General features: G+C 46.0%; 1 protein-coding gene across 1 annotated transcript; it reads left to right on the forward strand.

Moving 5' to 3' along the window:
- Positions 1-825: 825 nt before the first annotated feature.
- nlrc3 (NLR family, CARD domain containing 3) lies at positions 826-24,416 on the forward strand. Its single transcript, XM_007893685.2, has 19 exons — positions 826-1,177; positions 10,514-10,704; positions 11,307-11,567; positions 12,402-14,154; positions 15,316-15,402; positions 16,252-16,335; positions 16,542-16,625; positions 16,889-16,972; positions 17,441-17,524; positions 18,007-18,090; positions 19,007-19,090; positions 19,317-19,400; positions 19,751-19,834; positions 20,123-20,206; positions 20,862-20,945; positions 21,791-21,874; positions 22,074-22,157; positions 22,559-22,642; positions 23,730-24,416. Exons 2-19 carry the CDS (start codon positions 10,692-10,694, stop codon positions 23,818-23,820), a joined length of 3,297 nt encoding a protein of 1,098 aa, XP_007891876.1. The 5' UTR covers positions 826-1,177; positions 10,514-10,691; the 3' UTR covers positions 23,821-24,416.
- Positions 24,417-24,418: the final 2 nt, after the last annotated feature.

Consider the following 24,418-nt stretch of genomic DNA (forward strand, 5'->3'; position numbering starts at 1 on the left):
GCAGTTATGTGAAACTGAAGTTAAAACCTAGTGCTGAGCAGACCTTTTGCGGCACTAATTGCCTATCAGACTTGAACCTCAATTTCCTTCAGCTGAATGTCAACAGAACTAAAGCCTTTTTTTTGCCTCTCAACAGCACTTATTGCCTCTGACTCCAACTCCATCAATCTCCCTGACTGCTCTCTGGCTAAACTCGTCACTGTGGAAGCTTGTCACCCCGTTTGATTCCCACCTCTGCTTCAAACCATCAACTTGACAAAATAACACTCTTCTATCTCCAGAACATTCCCCTCTTGTCCCATGAAAACCTTCTCCATCCTTTCTCACCTGAGGTTAGACTTCTCCAATGCATTCCTCGCCAATTTCCTTAGCTTCACCCTGCACAAACTCCAACTGATCCTAAATTCTGCAGCCTTTATCCCCTCAGCATCAAGATCCACACATCCATTACACCCAGATTGTCTCCAGGTACCAAAATCATTATGACCTTCAAATCCCTTCATATCATCAATTCCAACCCAATTCTCCCACCCAAGTCCTTTGATCTTCCTATACCGGTTAACTACAAGGTACTTAGTCCCTCCATCCCACCACTGGTGGCAGAGCCTTCAGCCCCGCTTGCTGGAACTCCCTCCCAACATCCCTTTGTGCCGTCTCTGCCTGGGATTGTTCACTTTCTCTATTATTTTGGTATAACCGAATCTGGTTGCTGCTTTAATTGTTACCGTGTGTTAATTACACATGACATCCTGTCTTCTGTCAGACTAACAGGAAGAGAGAAACAGGAAAAGAGTTCACCACAAAGAGAGCACGAGCTCTCTGCCACTGTCTAAGAAGAAAACGGAGAAATTGCAATAATTTCCAGGGAGGTGCAGCACCTTAGAGACAGACCAGCTCCCTGGACACAGTGTATTTGAACCATAGATAAGTCGTTTAAATACAGAAACAAGGGATAGGGTCTAAGCAGTCGATATGCTGCAGTTCTCTGGTACCTTTGGCTCAGACCCAGAGTTTCTTTTTTAAACGCTTGAAAACATCTGTACTTGAAATTGAACTTTAAGCGGATGCAGAGAAACCGTGAGCATGGGTTGTGGCACTTGGCTTGTCGTCTGACTGAATACGAGCATCAGATAATCGCAGCCCGACTTTAACACTGACAATTAGCGTGGGGAATTTGGTGAGTTGCTTTTCTACTTTGCAATGATATGTTGCCATGAACTGAACGTTGGATTTTATAATCAGGGCACCGAGTACAAATGATGTTATATTTATATGTAGTTTGGGTCACGAAATGTCAGGCAACTGCGAGGATGGTGGAAGGCGAATTGGATGGACCTCAGTCTTCTTTTGCCTAGCAGTGCTTACGTTCTTATGTTCTACAAAATGTTGACTAGACCACATTTGTAGAGTTACACAAAGTTCTGGCTATCCAATTACAGAAAGGACATTGGAGCCTTGGAGAATAGGTTCACCCAGGTGCAACCAGGGGTGCAGGATTCACGAAGATAATGTTACAAAAAAAAGTGTTATTTTAGTTCTAACTAAAAAGGTTCTATCAGAGGTCTTCAAAACTTTAAAGATTTTGAGAGGGCAGATGGTGATGGATTATTTTCACTGGTTGGTGCATCGATAAAAGGAGGCAATGAGCTCAGATTTGACACTGGGAGACATAATCATTAAAACTGGGACAGCAGTTACGGAACGCTATTTATAAACTGGACCACTGAAGATAAAAGTAGGGAAATCATATTGGAATTGTGTAGAACATTGCCTGGACTACAGATGGAGTGTTAAGTTCAGTGTTTAGTGCTCTATCACAGAAAAAATGTCAGAGATGGAAATGGGTGTGGTGCATATTCACTATGATGAAACTACCGATAAGACAACATAGGTAAATGAAAGGCAGACTAAATTGGAGCTTTCTCCACTGGAATAGACACTGAAATGAGATATTGTAGATATGTTTCAGATACCAAAAGGGTGTGACAAGATAAATAGGGAAAAACTATTTACCCCTAGTTGGGGATCAAGTGTTTCTGGATTATTAGAAACACAGTATTAGAAACACTGGTCTATTCTGTGAAGTGCTTTGAGACATCTAGAAGACGTGAAAAGCGCTATATCAAATGCAAGGATTATTATTATTAGCAGCAAAAGATTAAAAGGAATTTCTCGGTTAGAAGGTCAGCAGGCTGTTAGGGTTTGCAATTCATTACCACAAGTGGCTATTGAGGTAGAATGGTTGAAAAGGAAACTGTTTAAGATTCTCACGAGCAAAAAACATTAAAGGATGTGGGAGCTGAAAAGTGGGATTATTAGAAAGAATTGGTCAGAAAAACAAGTAGAAATGGCACAGACACAATTCTGATGGTCTCCTATACATAACATTTATATGTGTCTGTTTTTTAAGTAATAAAAGGGAAGGTTAGAAGATACTCATGCACAGAGAGAATGAGAACATTGGATGTCTTAACATAATGCCTGCTGAGACTGAGACCCATTAACAGTTAATAGGGAACATTTTACAAAGAAATTGACTGAATATTTGAAGAGAAATATAAAAGATGTGGGGGAAAGAGCATGGAATGGGCATAGAGTAGGTATTTCCAGGGGATAATATCAGAAAAGAGCACAATATTGGGATTAGAGTAGATAGTTCCTCTGGAGTTGCTAACACCAGTACAGATTTGTTGAGGAAAGAATAGAATTATAATTATAAACTAATAATCCTCGCATTTGCCTTATCACGTCATCCAAACATCTCAAAGCGCTGGCAGGATTTTACCATTAAGTATCGTGACTGTCTACTTATAGATGAACACAGCAGTCAATTTGTGAACAGCCATATCCCACAAACTGCCGTGAAGTGAATGATCTATTTTATTTGGGGGTTATTGGCCAGAACATTGGGAGGAGCTCCCTTCTCTTTTCATCTTAGAATCTTTGACGTCCACCTGAACGGGTACAGGTGGGAGCTCAGTTTAATACTTTATTTGTATCTAATTTCACACCCTCAACAATGCATTGGGGAGTGTCATCCTAGACTATGAACTAAAAGTCCTGACATGGGGTTTGAACACCTGTCTAAACATAGAGACCGGGATTAGGTAGTTCTAATGGAGGAGCTTGCTGCTCCATCACAGGCTGATAAACCAAACTGTCTCTTCCTGTGTTGTAATTTCTATTGTACTATGAAGATGTTCATTAACAATGGGAGAGTGATACTTCTGGGAATTTCATCTGAAAATAATAATAATCCTTACATTTGGTATAGCATCTTATCATCTCATCACAATAGAGACATTGTTCTCAGGTTATTCATTTTCAGAGCGATTTATCATGGATTCTTGGGTAGACTGATGAGTTAGTGGGTTAGTGAGCTCTCAAATATAAATTCAACAAGCTGGTATTGTCCAAGCTTTGTCTTCTTATGGGAAGTGCCTTCTCATGTCGAGGGAAGGAGGGAGTCAATGATATTGTCTTATAAAGGAGCAGCCAAATAAGAAAACTAAAGAAAACCAGTAATTTAAAGTTTATTTTATCTGTAATGTATTTCAAACTCCAAGGTGTCACATTGCTCACTTTCTGAGACCATGTCTGGGCTGCTCTGTGTTCTATGGGAATGGATGGGTTAGAATCAGCCTCTAATGTAATTTTGTTGTTGAATTTTTGTTGTAATGCTGCTGAATCTAATGAAGGAGAATCTCTATCAGTTCGTGACATTGGGCCCAAACTCCTCCAACTCCAGCAAATTCATCATTACCCTCAGAGAGTCCACAGGGCAGCTAGGCTGAGGGAGCCTGACACTGACACAGGATGTCAGCCTCTTCTTTAGCCAAATCAATGATCAAAAGAGAGGAATAGGTGAAGAAGGCTCCTCAGTCCATTTGATCCCATCCGAGTCCTGTAGCTCAGTGGTTAGAGCACTCGCCTCGCAAGCGAGAGACCTGGGTTCAATTCCCCGCAGGGCAAAACGTTGAGCAAGTTTCCTTACTCCACACGACTCTGTTTACCAAGCAGTAAGTAGGAACCTGGTTGTTAGTCGATTGGCGGATCGCTTTTCTGGGGATAATAATTCCTTCAAAAAATAAATAAATTGGTCACTCAATCCATGACTCTGTATGGGACACTGCTGTGCGCAATTGGCTGCCGAGTTTCGCCCACAAAATATACAGTCAATTCAGTTTACAATGTATTCTGTGAAGCGTTTGAGACGTCTTGAAGACGTAATTAGGCCCTATATCAAATGCAAAGATTATTATTAATATCTTCCCAGCCCTACCATCTTCCCATTATAGCAAGATGACTCCTACAGCCTTAGTCTCAACTACTTGGTAACCTCATTCCAGTTGTTAATTTGTTTACAAAATACAGTCACTACACTTTACAGGAAACCCTGTGAAGCACTTTTAGTTGGCTCAAACAAGCTATCTCAAATGCAAGGATTATTATTATTGATAATTAGCTGTACCCATTGCAACAGTTTCATTTAATCGGCCTTCTCTCTTTTGTCTGACATTTTTATCTGGCCTCGAAAGGCTTGATCTTTGTTTCTTAGCACATTTTATTAATCTTAAGGGATAAAGATACCTATTAAACTCATTAGCATCGCTTGCTCACATATTTGCGCACATACCCTTTTGGGAGAACTCAGTGGGAGGACTTCTGTGGGAGGATGCCTGGTTAGGAGGACTCCTGTTGGTGTCTCTACGTCAATCGGTTAGACAGATAGACATTTTATCTTCATTAGTATAGATGTATCCCTTTAGTAGGGTGTGTGACCTCTGTTGAAGAATACCATGCATACCTTTTTGGGGGCTTAATCAAAGCATTTTTAATATATTTATTAATATAGCTCATCAACGTTAGAAGATCCCCCCATAATATGCCCATGATACTCCCCCATGCAAGACCTTTCCGATAAGATATAAATCATGTCTCTACGTCAATTGGTTATTGCATTCTTGACGGACAGACACACAGACATTTTGTCTTTATTAGTATAGATTTCTGTATTCCCACCAAGGTCCAGCAGGCAGAGTCACTTACTAGATAAACTGTCCTGGTTATGAAAGTGATCCCCAAGTTCCCTCCATAATCTCCCATTCGGCACTCCCAGACCAGACACAGAATGGATGAGATGCAGATGCACACACTTTCATCCAAAGCTCAGAGAAACCACCATGCTGTACAAAAGCGACATTGACCTTTTCCACAGTATCGCCTCTGAGTTTGAGGCTGACAAATAGTAAGATACGATTGTGCCAGGAGACAACAATAATAATAATCCTACATTTGATAAAGAGCCTTACATGTGAGGCGGAACATCTCAAAAGCACTTCAAAGGATTTATTGTAAAATGCAGCGACTATATTGTAGGCAAACAGAAATGACTGTTGAAAAAAACCTGGTCTACACTTGTGGTCAAATTTATGCTATGAGCCAGAAATAGAGAGAGACATACACTGACACAGGAGCGTGATCAAGCCCACATTGATGATTCCAAAAGACACAGCAAGAGACAAAGAAAGCTAAAGTGGAAAAAAATTATAAATGAAGGCAAAAAGTAAGTAAGAAATTGTAGGACAACAAAATGAAATGTTCTGAGATGATATTTAAAAAAGATTAATTGCTGACTTTCGTGCGTCAGTAAAGCTGTGTCTGGGAAATCACCCGAGCATGTCGGCAGTGCTGGTGGCGGGGGCTTGGCTAGTTGGACTATGCGGTGGTGGGGGGGTCTCTGGTTGACGAGTCTTCAGTTCGGTTTACAGGGCTGTCTGATCCGGTTGACGCGGATCAGACAATGGCACAGATTCAAATTAATGGGAATCCTGCAGTTGGGTTGAAACAACGTTAGTGTAAGGGAGGGGAGGATGAGAATAAGGGGAGCTATTCTGCGAGTGCTCATGGCACAGTGTAGTGGGACCTCTGTGCTCTGTTCCCAAGCCTTGATACCATCAGAGCAGTACACAATTCCTGCCCATACACTGTTGAACACCCTCCTGGTAAAGATGCTCTCTGAAGCATCTCTTTCCCAGACTGACAAGCCCTATCTTGTTTAATCATTGCTCATAGCTCATCCCTATATAGTGGAGTCCTGTAGCTCAGTGGTTAGAGCACTCGCTTTGCAAGCGAGAGACCTGAGTTCAATTCCAGGCAGAGGGCCAAACCTTGGGCAAGTTTCCTTACTCCACACACCTAATAATAATCCCTCCAAAACCAAAAACGATAATAAAGTTGGTCATTTTCAATCTACGACTGTTTGTGGGACATTGCTGTGCGCAATTGGCTGCCGCGTTCACCCACAAATATACAGTCAATTCACTTTACAGTGTGTTCTGTGAAGCGCTTTGGGACGTCCTCCCGACGTGAAAAGCGCTATATCAGATGCAAGGATCATTATTATTATTATTATTATCCCCATGAGACTGTTCTTCCATTCACTGCCAACTCAAGCGAGGACAATGTCCTTCTGTTGTAGTGACTGGAACTGTATGTATTACTTCAGGTGCAGCCTGACTCAATCAGTGTAGTTAGAGTGTGAGCATGCCTTATTGGGGATGTGGCCTTAGCTGAGAGACAAAGTAACCCAGATCTGACATACGACAAGTGGGAGAGACAGCTCGTATTGTATTGAGGTGTAGCTGGAGTGTGAAGAGAAGCTGTACGAGTGGATGTGGTTACTCTGCACTACACGGCTGCTGTCTACCTTGCGTGCAGCTCTCTCTCATCTCTTGTGGTGTCAGGGTTCCTGAGCTCAATAGTTCATGCTGACGCCATGTCCGGGGTCACGCGGCTTTGCCCTGCTGATAACGAGCAGCTGCTGACATGCTAACGTGCACAATGACACGCAGTGATATACTGTTCTACAGGGCCCTGTGACAGGGCTCTGTGACCATGGGTGACACTCTGTGCCCTGCAAGTGGCTGGAAATTATTGTCAGGGATCTAGAGATTTGGGAGTTTGTATTGTATATCTGAAGAGCCAATTCCAGCACAATAAGGACACAGGGAGGAGGAATGGGGGGTTTGGAATTTAAGATGAGAACCACTGACTGAGAACTAAATCACAATGGGTCACCCACGTTCCCATCACACAGACGTTACAGTTCAAGATCCTGGTCCTCACCTTCAAAGCCCTCCATGGTCTTGTTCCCCCCTACCTCGCCGACATCCTAACCCCCTACCATCCTGTTTGCTCCCTCCACTCAGCGGGCTCTGGCCTGCTTCACATCCTCCGGCTTGCTTGCCCCACTATCGGCGGGCAGGCCTTCCGCCACCCTACACCCACCCTCTGGAACTCCATCCCGTAGTCCCTCCGTCTCGCCCCCTCCCTTGCCACCTTCAAGACCTACCTCAAGACCCTCCTCTTCAATTGTGCTTTCGATCTCCCTGCAATTTGCTTTTGTTCCCCAAAGCCTGTGTCCTACACGCTCTCTCTCCTCTCTGTCTCCTCATACCTGCTCCTCCTCTAATTCACTTTTTCCGAGCATCTTAAAAGTGGTGCTCAATAATAATATTATAATAATCCTTGCATTAATATCGTACCAGGTCTTTGAGACTTTTCAAAGTGCTTCACAAAATATACTGTAAAGTAAATTGACTGCATATTTTGTGGACGAAACGCGGCAGCAGTATTCCACAAATAAATTTGGATTGTGTGACCAAATTTTTTTTAAAACAAATGTTTTTCCTTTTATAAAGAGATTATTATCCCGGAAAAGCCAATCGACTAACGACTGGGTTTCTACTTATTGCTAGTAAAAACAGAGGCGTGTGGAGTAAGGAAACTTCCCTAACGTTTCACTCTGTCTGGGAATCGTATCCAGGTCCTCTCGCTTGCGAAGCGAGTGCTCTAACAACTGAGCTACAGGACACAAAACATGTTGTTGTGATTATATTCCATCACTCCCCTTCCCTCAGTCTTCCACTCCTCCTACACTTGTCTAGGTTGCTTTGTACAACCCTGAGCTTGGTCACACCCAACCACAACTTCCTGACGCGTCTCCTCTCTGCTGCTCCCTTCACACTGGCTTCTGCCAACTTTGTGTGCAAACTATCTGCTGCGTTTCACCCACAAAATTTTCAATCAATCCACTTTACAATATGTCCTGCGAAAAACTTTGAGACGTTTCGACAATGTGACTAGTCGCTAGAACAAAAACTAAAGGATAATCAATCTGATCTGAACACGCAACGGAAACGATCTCACTTGCTGCGCCAGCACTTAAATGGTTGCAACTAAATGTGCAACATACAAGTTGACATTTTCTGCACAGAAGGAGGCCATTCAGCCTATCATGCCTGTGCTATCAGTTTTTCAAAATATTTGAAAAAAAACATTAATTTTCCAGCTTTCTCCCCATATCCCTACATGTTTTGTTATTGCTAAGGTGCTTATCCATTGCATCGGTTTTGAATGATTTCATTGATCCAGGTCAATAGCCCATGCGTGGCAATAAATTCCAAATACTAACAACCCTCTGAGTGAAGACATTTCTTCTAACATCTCCCTGGATTCTTTGCTAACGAACCTGAGACCCTGATTCCCTAACTAAAGAAAATAGTTTCCCTTCTCTACCCTGAGGTTGCCCAATCAGAAACTCAAATGCTTTAATTATGTCTGCTCCAGTGGAAACAGCTCCAACTCAGCCAACCTTTGTTTAACATGTCTATTTTTTCATCCCCAGTTTCATCCTAGTGAATTTGCTCTGCACCTTTTATAATAATAATAATCCTTGAATTTGATATAGCACTTTTCACGTCTTCTAGACGTCTCAAAATGCTTCACAGGTTATACTGTAAAGTGAATTGACTGCATTTTGTGGGTGAAACACGGCAGCCAATTGCGCACAGCAGTGTCCCACAAACAGTCGTGGATTGAAGTGACCAGTTATGAGAGTTAACATTCTTCAGTTGAACGTCAACAAGACCGAGGCCCTCCTGATTGGTTCCTGACAGCACCTCCTCACCTCAGGCACTGACAGTATCACCATCCATGGTTGCACGCTCCACCTTACTAAGCCAGTCCGGAACCTTGGGGTCTTGTTTGACCCTCAACTATCCTTTCTACCCCATATCTGTGCCATCACCCACTCTGCCTTCCCCCACCTTTGCAACATCGCCCGGCTCCACCACTGTCTCACACCACAGGCCACCGAAACCCTCATACACGCATTTATAACATCGAGGTGTGACTAAATGCCTTGCTTGCTGGCCTCCCCAACTTCTCCCTCCATAGGTTGCAGATCATCCAGAACTCTGGGTGGCACGGAAACCCGATTGGAGGGGTTCGTGAAGGGAGTGGCAGGAGAGGAAGGAGCGAAGCTGGGAAGCCATAAAACAGTGTTCTTTCCCGCACCAGGCTCCGTGACCCTATCACCCCCATCCTCACCTGACTCCACAGGCTTTCCATCACACAGAGGATACAGTTCAAGATCCTGGTCCTCACCTTCAAAGCCCTGCATGGTTTTGCTCAACCCTACCCCTGTGATCTCCTAACGGGAATAGGTATCTATTCCTCTCCTGGGATATCACCTTGAATAGTTTCTATTGGCTCTTTAGCAGTGTAACTAAAAGCCAACAGGAGATCTAAAATACTAAAGGTGCATCTACCTTCATTAAAACTTTCTCATATGCAGCATCTTCCCAAAAAGTAACCTCAGCAGCATTGAATCAGCTACCAGCAGGGCATTGTTCGATTGAACTGAACGCTCTGCAAGTCCCCACTGGCGTCATTATTACATAGAATTTACAAGACAGAAACAGACCATTTGGCCCAACTGGTTTATGCTCCACATGAGCCTCCTCCTGCCGTTCCTCAACTAAATCCATCCGCAAAACCTTCTATTCTTTTCTCCATCATGTATTTATCTAGCTTCCCCTTAAATGAATCTATGCTATTCGCCTTGACTACTCCTTGTGATAGCAAATTCCACATTCCCACCACTTTCTGGGTAAAGAAATTTCTTCTGACTTACCTATTTGATTTATTGGTGACTATTTTATATTTATTGCCACTAGTTTTGGTCTCCCCTATAAGTGGAAACATCTTCTCTATGGCTACCCTATCAAAACCTTTTATAATTTTAAAAACCTCTATTACGTCGCTCCTCACCCTTCTCTTTTCAAAAGACTCCAAGCTTGTTCAGCCTTTCCTGATAGGTATAACCTTGAAGGTCCGGTATCATCTTTGCAAATCACCTTCTCCAGTGTTTCTGTATAATTTCTGTAATCTATTATCTTGGGAAACCTTTTTCCGAAGTAGGTCAGAATCATAAGGTGGGCATTTGAGTCAATCAGTTGAGGCGAAGCTACTTGGACACAGTGAAGGTAACCCACACAGGCTCACTTCTCAGTGGTTTCATTCCAATATCCATCGTGGCAGTGACCTCAGGGAGTAGACAAACAGGGGCAAAAGCCGCTCTTGTCTCAAAGGTGAACTGCGGAAAATTGGCCAAATCTAAATAAACCAATGTTCTGAAAATTAAATAAAGTGTCTGTTTACCTTGCAGTGGCGCAGAGGGAGCCTGAGTCTGGGAGCTGGTGTTTGGATGTGCTGTGTGGCTGACAGTTGCAAGCTGTCTTTCGGTGCTGATGTCCGACACTTGGCTAGTCATCGATTGCAACAAGTGGCTCAAAGTGATGTGACGGGCAATGTCACTGTGCACATACCCTCGCTAGCCCCTTGCAATGACAATGGAAGGTGTGTAGAATTCAAATTACACAGAGTTTAGGAAAATCGGGATGAAAGTACATTTTTCTGGCTTGTAGAAAATTAAAGGAAATGGTTTGACAGCAAGGACAACAACATGAAGACAACTAGGAGGTGCAAGGGAAATAGGTTTAGTAAAATAATAGGGGTATGGGGCACCCTAGTGGAACAGGTGATGGGATTAGCAAGTATGAAGGGTTTCAAAAAGGAGTTGAACAAGTTGTTCCTGGAAACGAAAATAATTCAGGGTTATTAGATCATGGGGTTAAAGGAATACAACAGGAGGAATCTTTTGGGAAGTTGGATGGGTAGCGAGTGAGATCCTTCAGTACTGCACTAACATGTGATATTGTGGAGCTTGAACCCACAAGCTTCTGAGCTAGATGGTGTAATGGATTGTAGCATTGGTTTAATCCATAGCAAGGTGCACAGTGCATGGAATGCACAGACACCACAAGAACAAATTACATTTCACATCGCGCCTTTCACATCAGGAGGACGTCCCAAGGCTCAGGGCTAAGACATTTTGCCAGGACTCAAGAGGTCAACTGAAGATTTTGAGATTTCCTCACCTTTACATCTGTGTATTTCAGGAATCTGGATTAACAGGTACCGGGTGCAGCTGGTGAGGGCAATCAGCAGTCCCTTCCTGGAGAAGATCATCAGTTACATGAAGAAGCAGAACTTGATCAGTGCTGAGGAGGTGAATCTTATACAGGAGGCGAGTGGAGTAGCCGAGCAGGTGCAGGCAGCCATCGATGTACTGGCCACAAAGGGCAGCATTGCTTCGGAGTCTCTGCAGAGCTTTATCGAGACCACAAACTCACAGCTCTATCTCTCCATCACCCTTTATGGTCAGTTACTAATCATCTTCGCATTTGACGAAGGGCCAATGAGTTGCACTCTTAATAATAATCTACTTCCTTCCCTAATTCTCTCCTGCTCCCTAACCCTGTCTGATTTAGCAGGGAGCTGAGCCAACTGCACTCTGACCCAATGGGTTTCTCCTGATCAGTTCAGGGTTACCTGTTCTCCAGACCTCCTTCTATTGGTTTTGCTTTTGTAATGTTTTTAACCTTTCGGATCTTTTCCTTTTGACCAATTAGATTCTGAGGAATGGTGGGAAGGCTGGAGGGAGTAGGGGATGATGGAAGGCTGGAGGGAGTAGGGGATGATGGAAGGCTGGAGGGAGTGGGGGATGATGGAAGGCTGGAGGGAGTAGGGGATGATGGAAGGCTGGAGGGAGTGGGGGATGATGGAAGGCTGGAGGGAGTAGGGGATGATGGAAGGCTGGAGGGAGTAGGGGATGATGGAAGGCTGGAGGGAGCGGGGGATGTTGGGAAGGTTGGAGGGAGTGGGGGATGATGGAAGGCTGGAGGGAGTGGGCGATGATGGAAGGCTGGAGGGAGTGGGGGATGATGGAAGGCTGGAGGGAGTGGGGGATGATGGAAGGCTGGAGGGAGTGGGGGATGATGGAAGGCTGGAGGGAGTGGGGGATGATGGAAGGCTGGAGGGAGTGGGGGATGGTGCTGTTAATTATAATAATCCTTGCATTTGATAAAGCACCTTATCATGTTGTTGAGACGTTTCAAAGCGCTTCACAGGATGTAGTGTAAAGTGGAATCACTGAGTATTTTGTGGGCGAGTCGTAACTCTGTTCTCACTCAGTGCCCTCTGACCCTGTGCAGAGCCGATGAAGCAGAAACACACTGAGGTGCTGCAGTATAAGTTGGGCAGTGGCTGTGATGTCAGGAGCTTGTGCTCGGGCCATTTGCGGGACAGACTCAGCAACCTGCTGTTGATCGACGGGCTGACGGACATCCAGGAGAAGGAGCACGATGTGATGCAGATCGAGGCGACGCGGGGTATGAAGAGCAGCCTGAAGAAGACTCCGCTCGACAAACTCTTCCTGCCCCTCACTAAAGTCAGCATCCCGCCCCGCATCTCGGTGACCGTTGGGGTGGCCGGCATCGGCAAGAGCACCCTGGTGAAGCTGCTGATGTACAAATGGCTGGAGGGGGAAATGTTCAAGGATATCACGTTCATATTCCCCTTCACGTTCAGAGATCTGAACAGCGTTGAGCGGATTTCCGCAGAGAAGCTGCTCCGACTGACGTTCCCTCACATCACCGAGACAAGCCAGATCCTAAACGGGATGGCTAAGGTCCTGTTGCTGTTTGATGGGCTGGACGAGTTCCGGCACCCGCTGGAGTTCTCCAATTCCCAGCCCTGCACCGACCCCAAGAAGGACATTCAGATTGAAAACCTGATCACCAACATAATTCGAGGCAATATCTTCCCCGAGGCCACAGTGTGGATCACGTCCCGGCCAGCAGCCGCCAGCCAGATCCCAGCTGGGCTGGTGGACAGAATGACAGAGATTCGAGGCTTTGGAGAGGTGGAAATTAAAGAATTCTTGCAGACCCTCTTCGAAGACAGAGTCACGGCCACCAAGGTCTTCACCGAAATCAAGGCCCAGCAGTCGCTCTACATCCTATGCTCGGTGCCCAGTTTCTGCCTGATTGTCGGCTCCTCCATCGCCTACTTCCTCAAAGCCAGTGAGTCTCAAAGGAGCGGGGGCTTCCCTAGAACCCTAACGGAAATCTACACCTACTTCTTCAAGATGGTCCTAAGCGGAGATTGGCAGGAAAAGGAGCCGGAGCCCCTGAAGATTGAGCAAGCCTTCAATAGCCAGCGGAAGCAGATCTCCAACCTGAGCAGACTGGCCTTCTACGGGCTGATCAAGCGTAGGGCTGTCTTCTACGACTCAGACATGAAGAACCACGGGATAGACCTGACGTCACTACAGGGCGGTCTCTGCTCCAGGATCTTCACTAAAGAGGACTTGCACATGTGCACAACTTACCAATTCATTCACATCAGCATCCAGGAGTACCTCGCTGCCATACACTATTATATCGCAGCCAAGAGAGCCATATTTGATCTCTTCACGGACAATGCCATGTCCTGGCCAAAGTTAGGCTTTCACAATCACTTTAAGAATGCAGTTAGTAAGTCGCTGCTGTCTGATGATGGCCACTTGGATATATTTGCGCGCTTCCTCTCGGGGCTGCTCTCACCGGAGGTGAACAAGCTCCTGCAGGGCTTGTTCCTGATGAAGGATGAGCACAACGGTTACAGGGGACCTGTCATCCACCACCTGCAGTGCTGCCTAAACACCGACTACATCATCTCCTCCCGGACTGTCAACATGATGCACTGCCTGCAGGAGCTGCAGCACCCTGAGGTTGCCAAGGCGGTAGCTGAGGCACTGCGCACCGGCACCCTGGGTGGAAGGCTGACCCCCATCAACTGCTCGGCTCTGGCCTACCTGCTTCAGGTGTCTGAGGAATGCATGGAGGAGACGAACCTCTCCAACTGTCTGAGCTACAACATCTTCAAAAGCTTACTACCTCGCCTGCTTTACTGCCAGAACCTCAGGTAAGAATTTTCCATTGCTCCCGGCTCTTTGCTAAACGAGGGTGACCAGCTAACCTCTCGCCTCGCAAACGAGAGGACCCAAGTTCAGTTCCCGGGCAGGGATAAACCTCACTTACTCCACACGCCTTTGTGTACCTCGCAGTAAGCAGAAACCCAGTTATCAGTCGATTGGTGGCTCACTTTCCGGGGGTAATAATCCCTTCAAAAAAATTATAAAAATAATTTGGTCACGCCACAACTATTTGTGGACACTGCTGTGTGCAATTGGCTGCCACGTTTTGCCCACAAAATATGCAATCAATTCACTTTACAGTATATTCTGTGAAGCGCTTTGAGATGTTTCAATTACATGATAAGGCGCTACATCAAATGCAAGGATAATTATTATTATTATTATAACCCTAACTGCATTGTGAGCTTGCAATAGAGGACAACAACAACAAAATTACATTTGTAAAGGTGGGGCAGGGTGGAGGGCAGAGGGAGAAGCAGGGAGATCAAAAGCACGGTCAGTGTAACACAATGAAGAAGGAGAGGTTCATGTAGCCTCAGACTTTTAGGAGGCAACGTTTGAGTGATTGAGGAAGGAACTAAGGAGCTGGACTGGACAGACCATGAGCAGCGAAGAGGACAGAGGAAATTTGGAATTCTTTCAAAGATACATCACTGAGAATGCAAAGGGCTGACATTCCACTGGGGAAGAGACATAGCAGAGAAAAGAGGGAATCAACGTACAATGGAGAGAGTGAGGAATGAGCGGAGAGCTGAGTTGGAAAAGTATGTAGCGCAGTATGAGCTATCCTCTCGGGTGTCTCTCCAGTGCAATACTGCTGGAGCACTGTGTTGTAGGGGATTCCATCTGTCCATTTGGGCGGCCATTAAAGATGTCATTCAAAGATAGTATTCAAAAAGAGAAGGGAATTCTCCCGGTGTCCTGACCAACAGTCCTCCAGTTAAATCGGTTGTTCACTTTGTGGTTACTGTGAGACTTTGCTGCGTGCAAATTGGTTGCCGCATTTCACAGTCATTACACTTGACAATTGGTGGAGTCGTTTGAGACGTGCGACGTATTAGACATTGTAAGAGTCACTGTTGTTGTGCTCTAAATGTAGAGATAGGATTAAACCTCACAGATTGTGAGCGGCTTCCTTCTGTTTTCAGGCTGGAAAACAACCAATTCAAGGATAATGTGATGGATCTGCTGGGGAGCTTGCTGAGTGCCAAAGACTGTCAGATCCGAAAGATCAGGTACTGCACACATCCTTACACTGCAGAGCCCTCGAGCGACCCAGTTTATCTGTGCTGTGAATGTACGTCACACACACTGTGACGTGGGCATCTGCACTACCCATTGCAGTAATTGGAAGCTTCCTGCTGCCTTCTCCCAGTAATTGGGAACCTGTGCATCACAGTAGAAAGTGTGTGCGAGGGGAAGTCAGCAATAATAAACTTTATCCTTATTCCAGAGCTCACGTCCCCAATCTCCAACAGCCACTCAGAGCTCGGAGTGAAACACTGCTCCCAATATCTGTGGTTAACATTGTTTTTTACTCGTCGCACTGTCCCGCCTTGCGTTAGATTCTAGGTTATCCTGTCCTTGTCATTAGTATGTGAATACTTCAGTAGGGAGTCAAGTCAACCAACCTCTCCAGACTGCAGGGAAGAAGCTTCTCTTGATTTCCTGGTAAACTCAGCCTCCTTATAGCGGGAAACAGTGGGTGAAGACAATGTGGCCTTTGCTCTCTGTGCTGCATCACTGACTTCAGTCTCGCCAGCAGCAGCAACAACAACAACAAATTTGTATAAGGGGTCTTACACGTCCCAAGGAGCTGGACAGTCAAGGATTTGGACCTGTTTGGACCCAGTAGTTAGAGTTCCAATCTGCCTGAATGTCCTAGCGTCAGGAGCAGAAATCAGCCAATTTTACCACTCCTGACCTGTTGCACAGGTATGATTGTTGGTGAATACTGGAGGCAGTCTGTCTCACACAAAGATCAGTGTCTTCAGGAGAGGAGGAGAGCATCAGATCCCTTCCCCCACAGTAAAGTGTGACACTGATTATTCCCATGTTCCATGTATTTTGTTTTGCTTGAACAGTTTGGCGGAAAATTTAATCAGCAACAAAGGAGCGAAAGCAATTGCCAGAGCCCTGATGGTCAACCGAACGCTCAGCACTTTAGAGTAAGTGCAATTGCGCTGTGGGTGTGCATGTCACAGCATTGTGTGCATGTGCAGAGCTGCGGCTGCGCATGTTTTGGGGCTGTGGATAGGTGTGTGTTGCAGTTGTGTGTGCGCGTGTGTGTGTGTGAGAACTAGGTGTTTGTTGTGGGCCGTGACACTGTGATGCGGAGGAATGTCTGATGACTAATTTCATTATTCCCCAACAGCCTCAGAAGTAACTCGATTGGTCCCAAAGGAGCCAAGGCTTTGGCTGACGCCTTGAAAATAAACCAGGCTCTGGTGTCTCTGAAGTAAGTGTGACGGCCTCAGTCAGACATTGAGCCTCACCTCTGGCTGGCCCCTGGCATCCTTGTACCAACATCTGAGTACCAATCCCCCCCATTATCAGCACCAGCAAAGCTGCTGGGCCTTCTTGACAGAAGCCTCTGGTGGGACATCTAGTGCTGAGCTTGTTGTTACTTAGGAGTTATCTGAGGGATTGGGGACCGGGTTGGTGGAGGGTGGTGTGGGGAGTCGGGTTACTTATTTCTATCCTAATCTCTCCGTCTTTCAGTTTGCAGAATAACTTTGTGGGAGAGGAGGGAGCCAAATATACAGCAGACGCTCTTCATGTGAACCACAAGCTCACTTCCTTGCAGTAAGAGCATCTCGGCAGAGCACACACCAGTGATGCACAACACAGCACACCCACCACTGCACCCCAGTGTCCAGGGGAGAGCATCGTGGCACTGGGAGGGAGGGAGGGAGGGGGAGAGGGCGGTGCTGGGAGAGAGGGCGGGGCTGTGGGGAGAGAAGGTGGTGCCAAGGGGAGGAGGCGAGAGGGCGGTGCTGGGGGGAGAGGGCGATGCTGGGAGGGGGCGGTGATGGGAGAGAGGGGGCAGGGCTGAGGGGAGAGAAGGCGGGGCTGGGGGAGAGAAGGCGGGGCTGGGGGAGAGAAGGCGGGGCTAGGGGAGAGAAGGCGGGGCTGGGGGAGAGAAGGCGGGGCTGGGGGAGAGAAAGCAGGGCTGGGGGAGAGAAGGCGGTGCTGAGGGGAGAGAAGGCGGTGCTGAGGGGAGAGAAAGCAGGGCTGGGATTGGTACCTGAGTCTTTTATGTTTTTTTCGCAGTCTCCAGAAAAACTCCATTGGGCCGGAGGGGGCCAAACGTCTTGCAGCCGCCCTAAAAATAAACCGGAGTCTGAAAGAGCTGATGTAAGTGCTGGTGATATGAGGGGGGGGGGGGGTTAATAATGTCAATTCCATTGTGCAATACCTTGGGACATCCTCCCGACGTGAAAGATGCTATACATATGTAATTTGTTGTTGTCACCACAACACTGTACTCATCGCCCAGCACCGAACCGACCTGACACAGGAGCTAAAATACAGACCAGATGTGGGGAGGCACGGCTGCTCTTCTTTGTCAAGCTCGGCTTTGAGAGCTGAGAGGACGGCTGATCTGGGAATGGGAAGATGCCGGGCAAGTGCAGTGGGGAAGCTCTTCTGAGGCTGGAATTAGACAGAGTGAGCGAGCATTAGCCTGTATCCAGTCAAGAGTTACCTGAACTGGACACTGGAGGGGACTGTGTGGGGGGGAGAGACTCTGTGAGGGTTGGGGTGGGCTTGTTACGATGGACTGTGTGAGGGTGGTTAGTCACTGCCTGACCTCGCAGCTGTCTCTGTCTCTCTTGCAGCCTCTCCAGTAACTGTGTGGGCGACGTAGGAGCAGCCGCTATCGCGGAATCATTGAAGGTTAATAACAGCCTCGCAATCCTCAAGTAAGTTCTGTCCCTGCACTCTGTGTGTTGAAGGTCCCGGCACAAGGAGGGCAGTCCGTGCTCTGACTGTCGTGGACCCTCCCTGATAAGGAGAAATATTAAAAGGTTTGGTGAGCACATGTGGGAGGAGATGAGGCAGCTGATGTGGAGTAAATCACCAGCTTAGATATGGTCAGCTGTTCTTGTGATGTAATATTCTATAAATTATTTTTTTTTCTGTCGATTGTTACAGGAGAGATGTGTTGAAAGGACTTTCTGGATATGCCCAGTCTCTCCCAGTTAGCTTCAACCTGGAATTACCCCCATGCAATGCATTGTAGTACATTATAGCCAGGAGAAGGCATTGCAGCACATTTCACTTCAGTGCAGATCAGTAAGAGATCACTGTATAGCTCAGTTCAGTGGAGTACAGAGTAAAGTGGTGCCGTTCACTGTAGTGATGTGGAACGTAGTACAGGGCAGTATTAGAAGATCGCAACAGAGGTTTGGATGAAGAAGGCCATTTGCCCATTTGATCTCATCCTTTCAGAATACCGTTCTCCCAACCTGGCATCATCGAGCTCTTTCTGAGACGAGATATGGCCTAAGCACCCTTCCTGCTAACTAGTAGGCATTTGCCGACTAAATACACAGTCACCACAATTTATAGCTTATCCTGCGATGTGCTATGAGTTGGCCTCCTGGTCTGACAGTGGCTATACTAAATGCAAGTGTTATTATTAGTATTTTAAATTTTCCAGTTTTTAATCATCCTGTGTGTAATGAAATACTCTGTGGTGCCTGTGCTGAAATTGCAGGAGCTTGCTGTGCAGCTCAGTGTAACTTCACGTAATGAAGTACTGCACAGCGCACTACAGTAGAGTGAGATGCTGGTTCATTAGGTGTTTCTGGTTCATGTGTAATATTCTCTCTCCAGTCTCCAGAGCAACTCCATCAGCAACACTGGGGCCAGTAAACTGACCAAAGCTTTACAACTCAACCATGGACTCATCAACCTCAAGTAAGACTATTTCTCCCCCCACCCCGGGCCCCATCCTCACCAAGAGCCTTCCAGCCCAAGCCCTCTCCATACTCAGCAAGAGCCCACCCACTCAGCTAGAGAGACCTCCCCACCCCACCCACACACACACACACACACACACACACAACACTCGTGGCTTCACATTCACTGTACTAATTGGACATGATCAGACATATCTTGACTAACGCCTCTTTCCCATTCCTAGTCTTCGGGAGAATTCGATTGGGCTGCACGGCGCGAAGGAAATTGCCAAGACTCTACGTGTAAACAAGGCGCTACGCAGTTTGGAGTGAGTTTCAACAGTGGCCGCACCTGATGTCCAGTAAAGGAAGTTTTCTTCCCAGTATATCACAGCTTTACAGCAGGAGGGGGCCAGTTGGCCCACTGTATCAAGCTTCCCCACTAAAGCTATCTAAGAGCACCGAGATGCTACCCTGCATGAAGGGCGTTACATCAATGCATGTTGCTGTTGCTGGATTCTAACTACTCTTTGCCCCATTGTATTTGAGCTGGTGCTGTCACCTTCACTGGAGCTCTGCACTCTAATCCTATTCCCCTGCTCTCTCTCCTCATCGTATCTATTCTTGTACAGCACTTGTATACACCTCTCATGAATACACTTTCTTATTCTCTCATCAGTTTAACAGCTAATCTGTTGCATGATGAAGGAACAGCAGCCATCGCTTTAGCCATCAAAGAAAACCACACACTGACCTCCCTGCAGTAAGTGAACACGATTACTGTTCCGCATTCATCTACACAATACTGTATACAGTCATTACAACAATATACAGTCATTACACAGTGCAGCATATCCTTTGAGGTGTCCTCCTGATATGAAAGGTGCTATATCAAATACAAGGATTGTTATTATATATGCACTCTGGATAAGACTCTCAAATACAATAACAAACACAGTATCTTACTTCATGTCAACATTTGATGTTGTACCACTGTGGCTTGATATTTTTCCACTATTGACCTGCTCTCTCTCTCTCTTTCTCCCTCCAGTCTGCAATGGAACTTCATTAGTTTGGAGGCAGCCCGAGCACTGGCCCAGGCTCTGCAAACCAACACTAGTCTGACCAGCCTGGAGTAAGCTGCTCACTATACTATTGACTTGCTTTGAAATCCCCTTGTTACGATTTTTGCTTTTGGTTTCAGTTTATTAAATATTTCGCCCGCACAATATACATCAACTCACTTTGCAGTATATTCTGTGAAGCGCTTTGAAACGTCTCGGAAGAGGTGATAAGGCGCTTTATCAAATGCAAGGATTATTATTATTATTATTATTATTATTGAATGGCCTCAGGAGCCAGCTGCACCCAAAAGTAGCGTGCTTCTCATGGATCTGAGATGGAAAAGTTGCTCAGAAATTCTTTTGAGGACAAACTCTCAACCATCCTCAGGCCCAAAATATACTTTGCAAAAATGATAAATCTCTAAATCTACAGAACGCATGACTAAAGCATTACATACAGAAGCCATGGTGTTAAAGGCTTTCTCGCTTTCCAAACCTGGGTGAATCCCTGATGAGCAGTGTCACAGAGGGCTTGGGAACCTGACACAGGATTGTTCTCACTGAGTACAACTCCTTACTGTGGTATCTGTCTTGGGCCCATGTTAAAGTCACTGCGTTCATTGCCTGAGGGGAGGAGTAAGGACTGTAACTGCAGGCAGTCTAGCTGGTGCAACAATCCGCTGTTATTGAATATATCAGAAACAACTTATCTCATTTTCTTTCAAGTCTGCAGGAAAACTCCATTGGGGATGAAGGAATTATTGCTCTTTCCGGTGCCCTGAAATGTAATTCCGTGCTGGACTCACTGTAGTAAGTTCAAGGGGGGTAATGCGATGTGTATGTCCCATGTGTCAAGGTGTGTTTCCCATGTATTGAAGTGTGCATGTGCTTCCTATGTACCTAGGTGTGTTTACTTTGTGTTGAGATGTTGAGTTTCCGTGTATCTTTGTATTGAGGCGAGTGTTTGCATTGTTAATGATCAACAGAGCATTGTTGCTATGACGTATATGTTCAGTTCTGGGTACCACACTTTAAGAAGGATCTCAAGGCATTGGAGAGGGTGCAAAGGAGGTTTACCAGGATGGTGCCAGGAATGAGGGTCTTCAGTTATCAGGAGAAGCCAGGATTATTCTCCTTGGAGCAGAGAAGGTTAAGAGGAGGCTTAGAAGTTTTCAAAATTATGAGGGGATTCGATGAAGTGAACAAGGAGAAATTATTTCCACTGGCGGGTGGGTCGGTAACCCAAGGACACCGATTTATGATGGTTGTTAAACGAAACAGAGGGGAGGTGAAGAGAAATGTTTTGAGTTGTTCAGATCTGGAATGCATTGCCTGAATGGATGGTGGAAGCCGATTTGATCATAACTTTTAAGAGAGTAGATAATTATTTGGGAAGGACATGTTTACAGGGCTATGGGGAGAGTGGGGGAGTGGGATTGATTTGGACAGCTCTATTCAAAGAGCCGGCAGACACAATGGACCGAATGGCCTCCTGTGCTGTATAATTCTGTGATTCTATGTGGAGTGTGTATGTGTATCTCTGCTGTCGCACACACTGCTGTGGCAATGTTGCTGTGCGAGTAACATACATGTGTTGGTGCCGGGTTGTATATATTGGCCCCGAGGCTAACCACAAATAACTGCTCCTGTTCCAGTCTGCAGGGAACCTCCATCGGAGTCAGAGGTGCAGAGGCATTGGCTGAGGCGCTGGCTGTGAACAAAAGCCTCACGACCCTCAAGTAAGTAACCCGAGCCACTCCCATTAATTACCTCCTCCCCGGCTACTCCCGTTAATTAACTCCTTCCCAGGCTACTCCCGGTAACTAGCCCACCCCCGTGGGGGACCACTGTCTGTAGTAATGCACTCACTGTTAATACTAAATCTGTACCTCGCTATAACAGCTCCTGAGTAATATTGTGCTGCCTACTCTGTTGTAGCCTTCGTGGGAACGCAATCGGGGTGGCAGGAGTGAAGGCCATGGCGAACGGACTGAAAGTCAACCGCGTGCTGAGACATCTCAAGTAAGTAACTCACATCCTACCACCTCACGTCAGCAAGAGATCATCAGATCATCAGAAGTACAGGATTTCGTGGTGAACAGCCTTTGGGAAAATCGCGGAGGGTGGAGGGATGTTTGCAGATTTAATGGGTCCTGTGTTGGGGCAGGGGCTGTGGTGGTGGGGAGGTTGCATTAATACCATGGAGTAATCCAGGCAGATTCCTTCAGAGGAAGAAAGTGTCTATGATTGCAGTTGAGGCCATTAATTATATTTACATGTTTTGAAACCTTTTAGCCAGAAATATTTGCTACATCTGAGCTTTCAATCGTATTTGCGTGAAAACCCAACATGCGGTTCAATAAAATGTGATTTTAGGCACATTTTGTGCAGACAATTTACACGGCATTTTTTGTGATTTGCAGTCTCCAGGAGAACTCCTTGGGCCTGGATGGAGCGATGTGCATCGCGATCGCCCTGAGCTACAACGATAGCCTGAGGCACATCAAGTAAGTGACGCACAGAGAACGTGAGAATGCGAGAGACCAACAAGGCAGAGTTTTGGGATGTTTGAAAGAATAATAATGGTAATCCTTGCATTTGATATAGAGCCTAATCAAGTCTTCGAGACGTCTCAAAGCACTTCACAGGATTTACTGTAAAGTGTAGTGACTGTGTATTTTGTGGATGAAACACGGCAGCATTGTAGATAGGGAATTTAGAATTTTAGGGGATATCGGGAAAAGACTCCGCAAATCCATCACCTGATCTTTGCCTGGCTCCACAGGCTTCCTGTCCCTCGATGGATCTACCTGAAAATTGTTGCTCTGAACATTAAGTCCCTCCTCTCAACTTTAGCCCCATTCTCCCATCCACTCCCTCCGCTCCACAAACTCAGGTTTGCTGCACAATTTCCACACCCATTGGTGCCTAGCTTTTAGCCACCAAGTGCCTAACTCTTATCACCTTCCTCCTATGACCCTTATTTCCTCACCTTGCTCGGGCTTCCAGTCTGTCTCCGTGAACTGCTTCAGGCTCTTCCCTTTTCCCTTTCTTGAACAATGGAGATATTTGCTTTACTCTGATCTACACTCTGTTATGATCGACTTCGTTATTGAGGAAGCCCATTAAAAAGTATCACAAATGCGACCTCTTTGTTTCCTGCGTCTTCCCATGTCCTGTGTTTGCATAGAAAATACATTCACTATACTTTATCCTGTAAAGCGTATAAAGACATCCTCTTGACATGAAAGGCATTGTATTAAATGCAAGGATTATTATTGCTGTGGTTGTGTAGGCCTGCATAGACTCGTGTCAGTACTAGCTGCTCTGTGTCTGAGTGAGAGGCAATGGAATGGATCAGCAACACCCCACGTTCAACCAACACCTCCTCTGAAAGCCTGGTGCCCCCACATCTAAGCACCTGCCACACTCCCGCACTGCGTCTAACATGTTGAACCTGACCTGGGAGGGAGCGCTGCATGGATAGTACAAAATCCTTCTGTTAATTATATGGACACATTTGGAAATCTTTTGGCCAGAGATTAAAGATTTCCTATACTTAACCTCATCTTTATTTACGTTGTTTATTTGCAGTCTTCAAGGCAACAAGATCGGAGAGTCAGGAGCAAAAGTGATTGCTGCAGAGATCAGAAGCAAATCTCCACATTGTAGTGTGGAGATTTGAGGGCATTCGGACCAGGCTTGGGACCAGGCCAGACTCGTTCCGGGGAGTGAGACAGGCTCAGCGCTGAAGAGTGAGGTCAGGCCCAGTGCCCTGCAGCTAGGCCAAGCTCATTGGAGTGAAGCCACTGTCACCTTCTCAAGCCTTTAGAGGTCACTAGTGTCTCCTGGTGTTGGATTTATTGCCACATTTTACGTTGAATGAATTCATCTCGTCAGCAACCACAGTGCCTGAGCACTGGTGAGGGGCAGACACCAATTCTCCCACTGTGATTGACAACGAATCATAGAGTTGTATATAGTGTATTGAAAGGCGCTATACAAATGTAATTTTATATTGTATTTTTTTGTATTGTATATGGGTAAATAAGCAGTGACTATTTCATTAAATTAACAGCATTGCTGTTGGGCTTTGTGCTCAGTGCCAGCTCAGAGTAACGTAAGCCATTCCATAGCTGGACTGATGACTCCCGGCCCATGTAACCAGCCAAGCTATTTGAGTAGCATTTCGGTTATTGGTTCAGGAGAAACATGTGGGCCCGAACTGGGAGCGTGACCCTGGGTGCGAGCTGACAGACAGATGTTCAATCCTTCTCTTGTGA

This window comes from Callorhinchus milii, unplaced genomic scaffold (genome assembly GCF_018977255.1).
Source record: "Callorhinchus milii isolate IMCB2004 unplaced genomic scaffold, IMCB_Cmil_1.0 Scaffold16, whole genome shotgun sequence".
Taxonomy (NCBI): Eukaryota; Metazoa; Chordata; class Chondrichthyes; order Chimaeriformes; family Callorhinchidae; genus Callorhinchus; species Callorhinchus milii.

Coding starts and splice junctions, on each gene's coding strand:
- nlrc3 (XM_007893685.2), top strand. Junction 19,401..19,750: donor AAGGCGCTACGCAGTTTGGA/GTGAGTTTCAAC, acceptor TTCTCTCATCAG/TTTAACAGCTAATCTGTTGC. Junction 22,158..22,558: donor CGCGTGCTGAGACATCTCAA/GTAAGTAACTCA, acceptor TGTGATTTGCAG/TCTCCAGGAGAACTCCTTGG.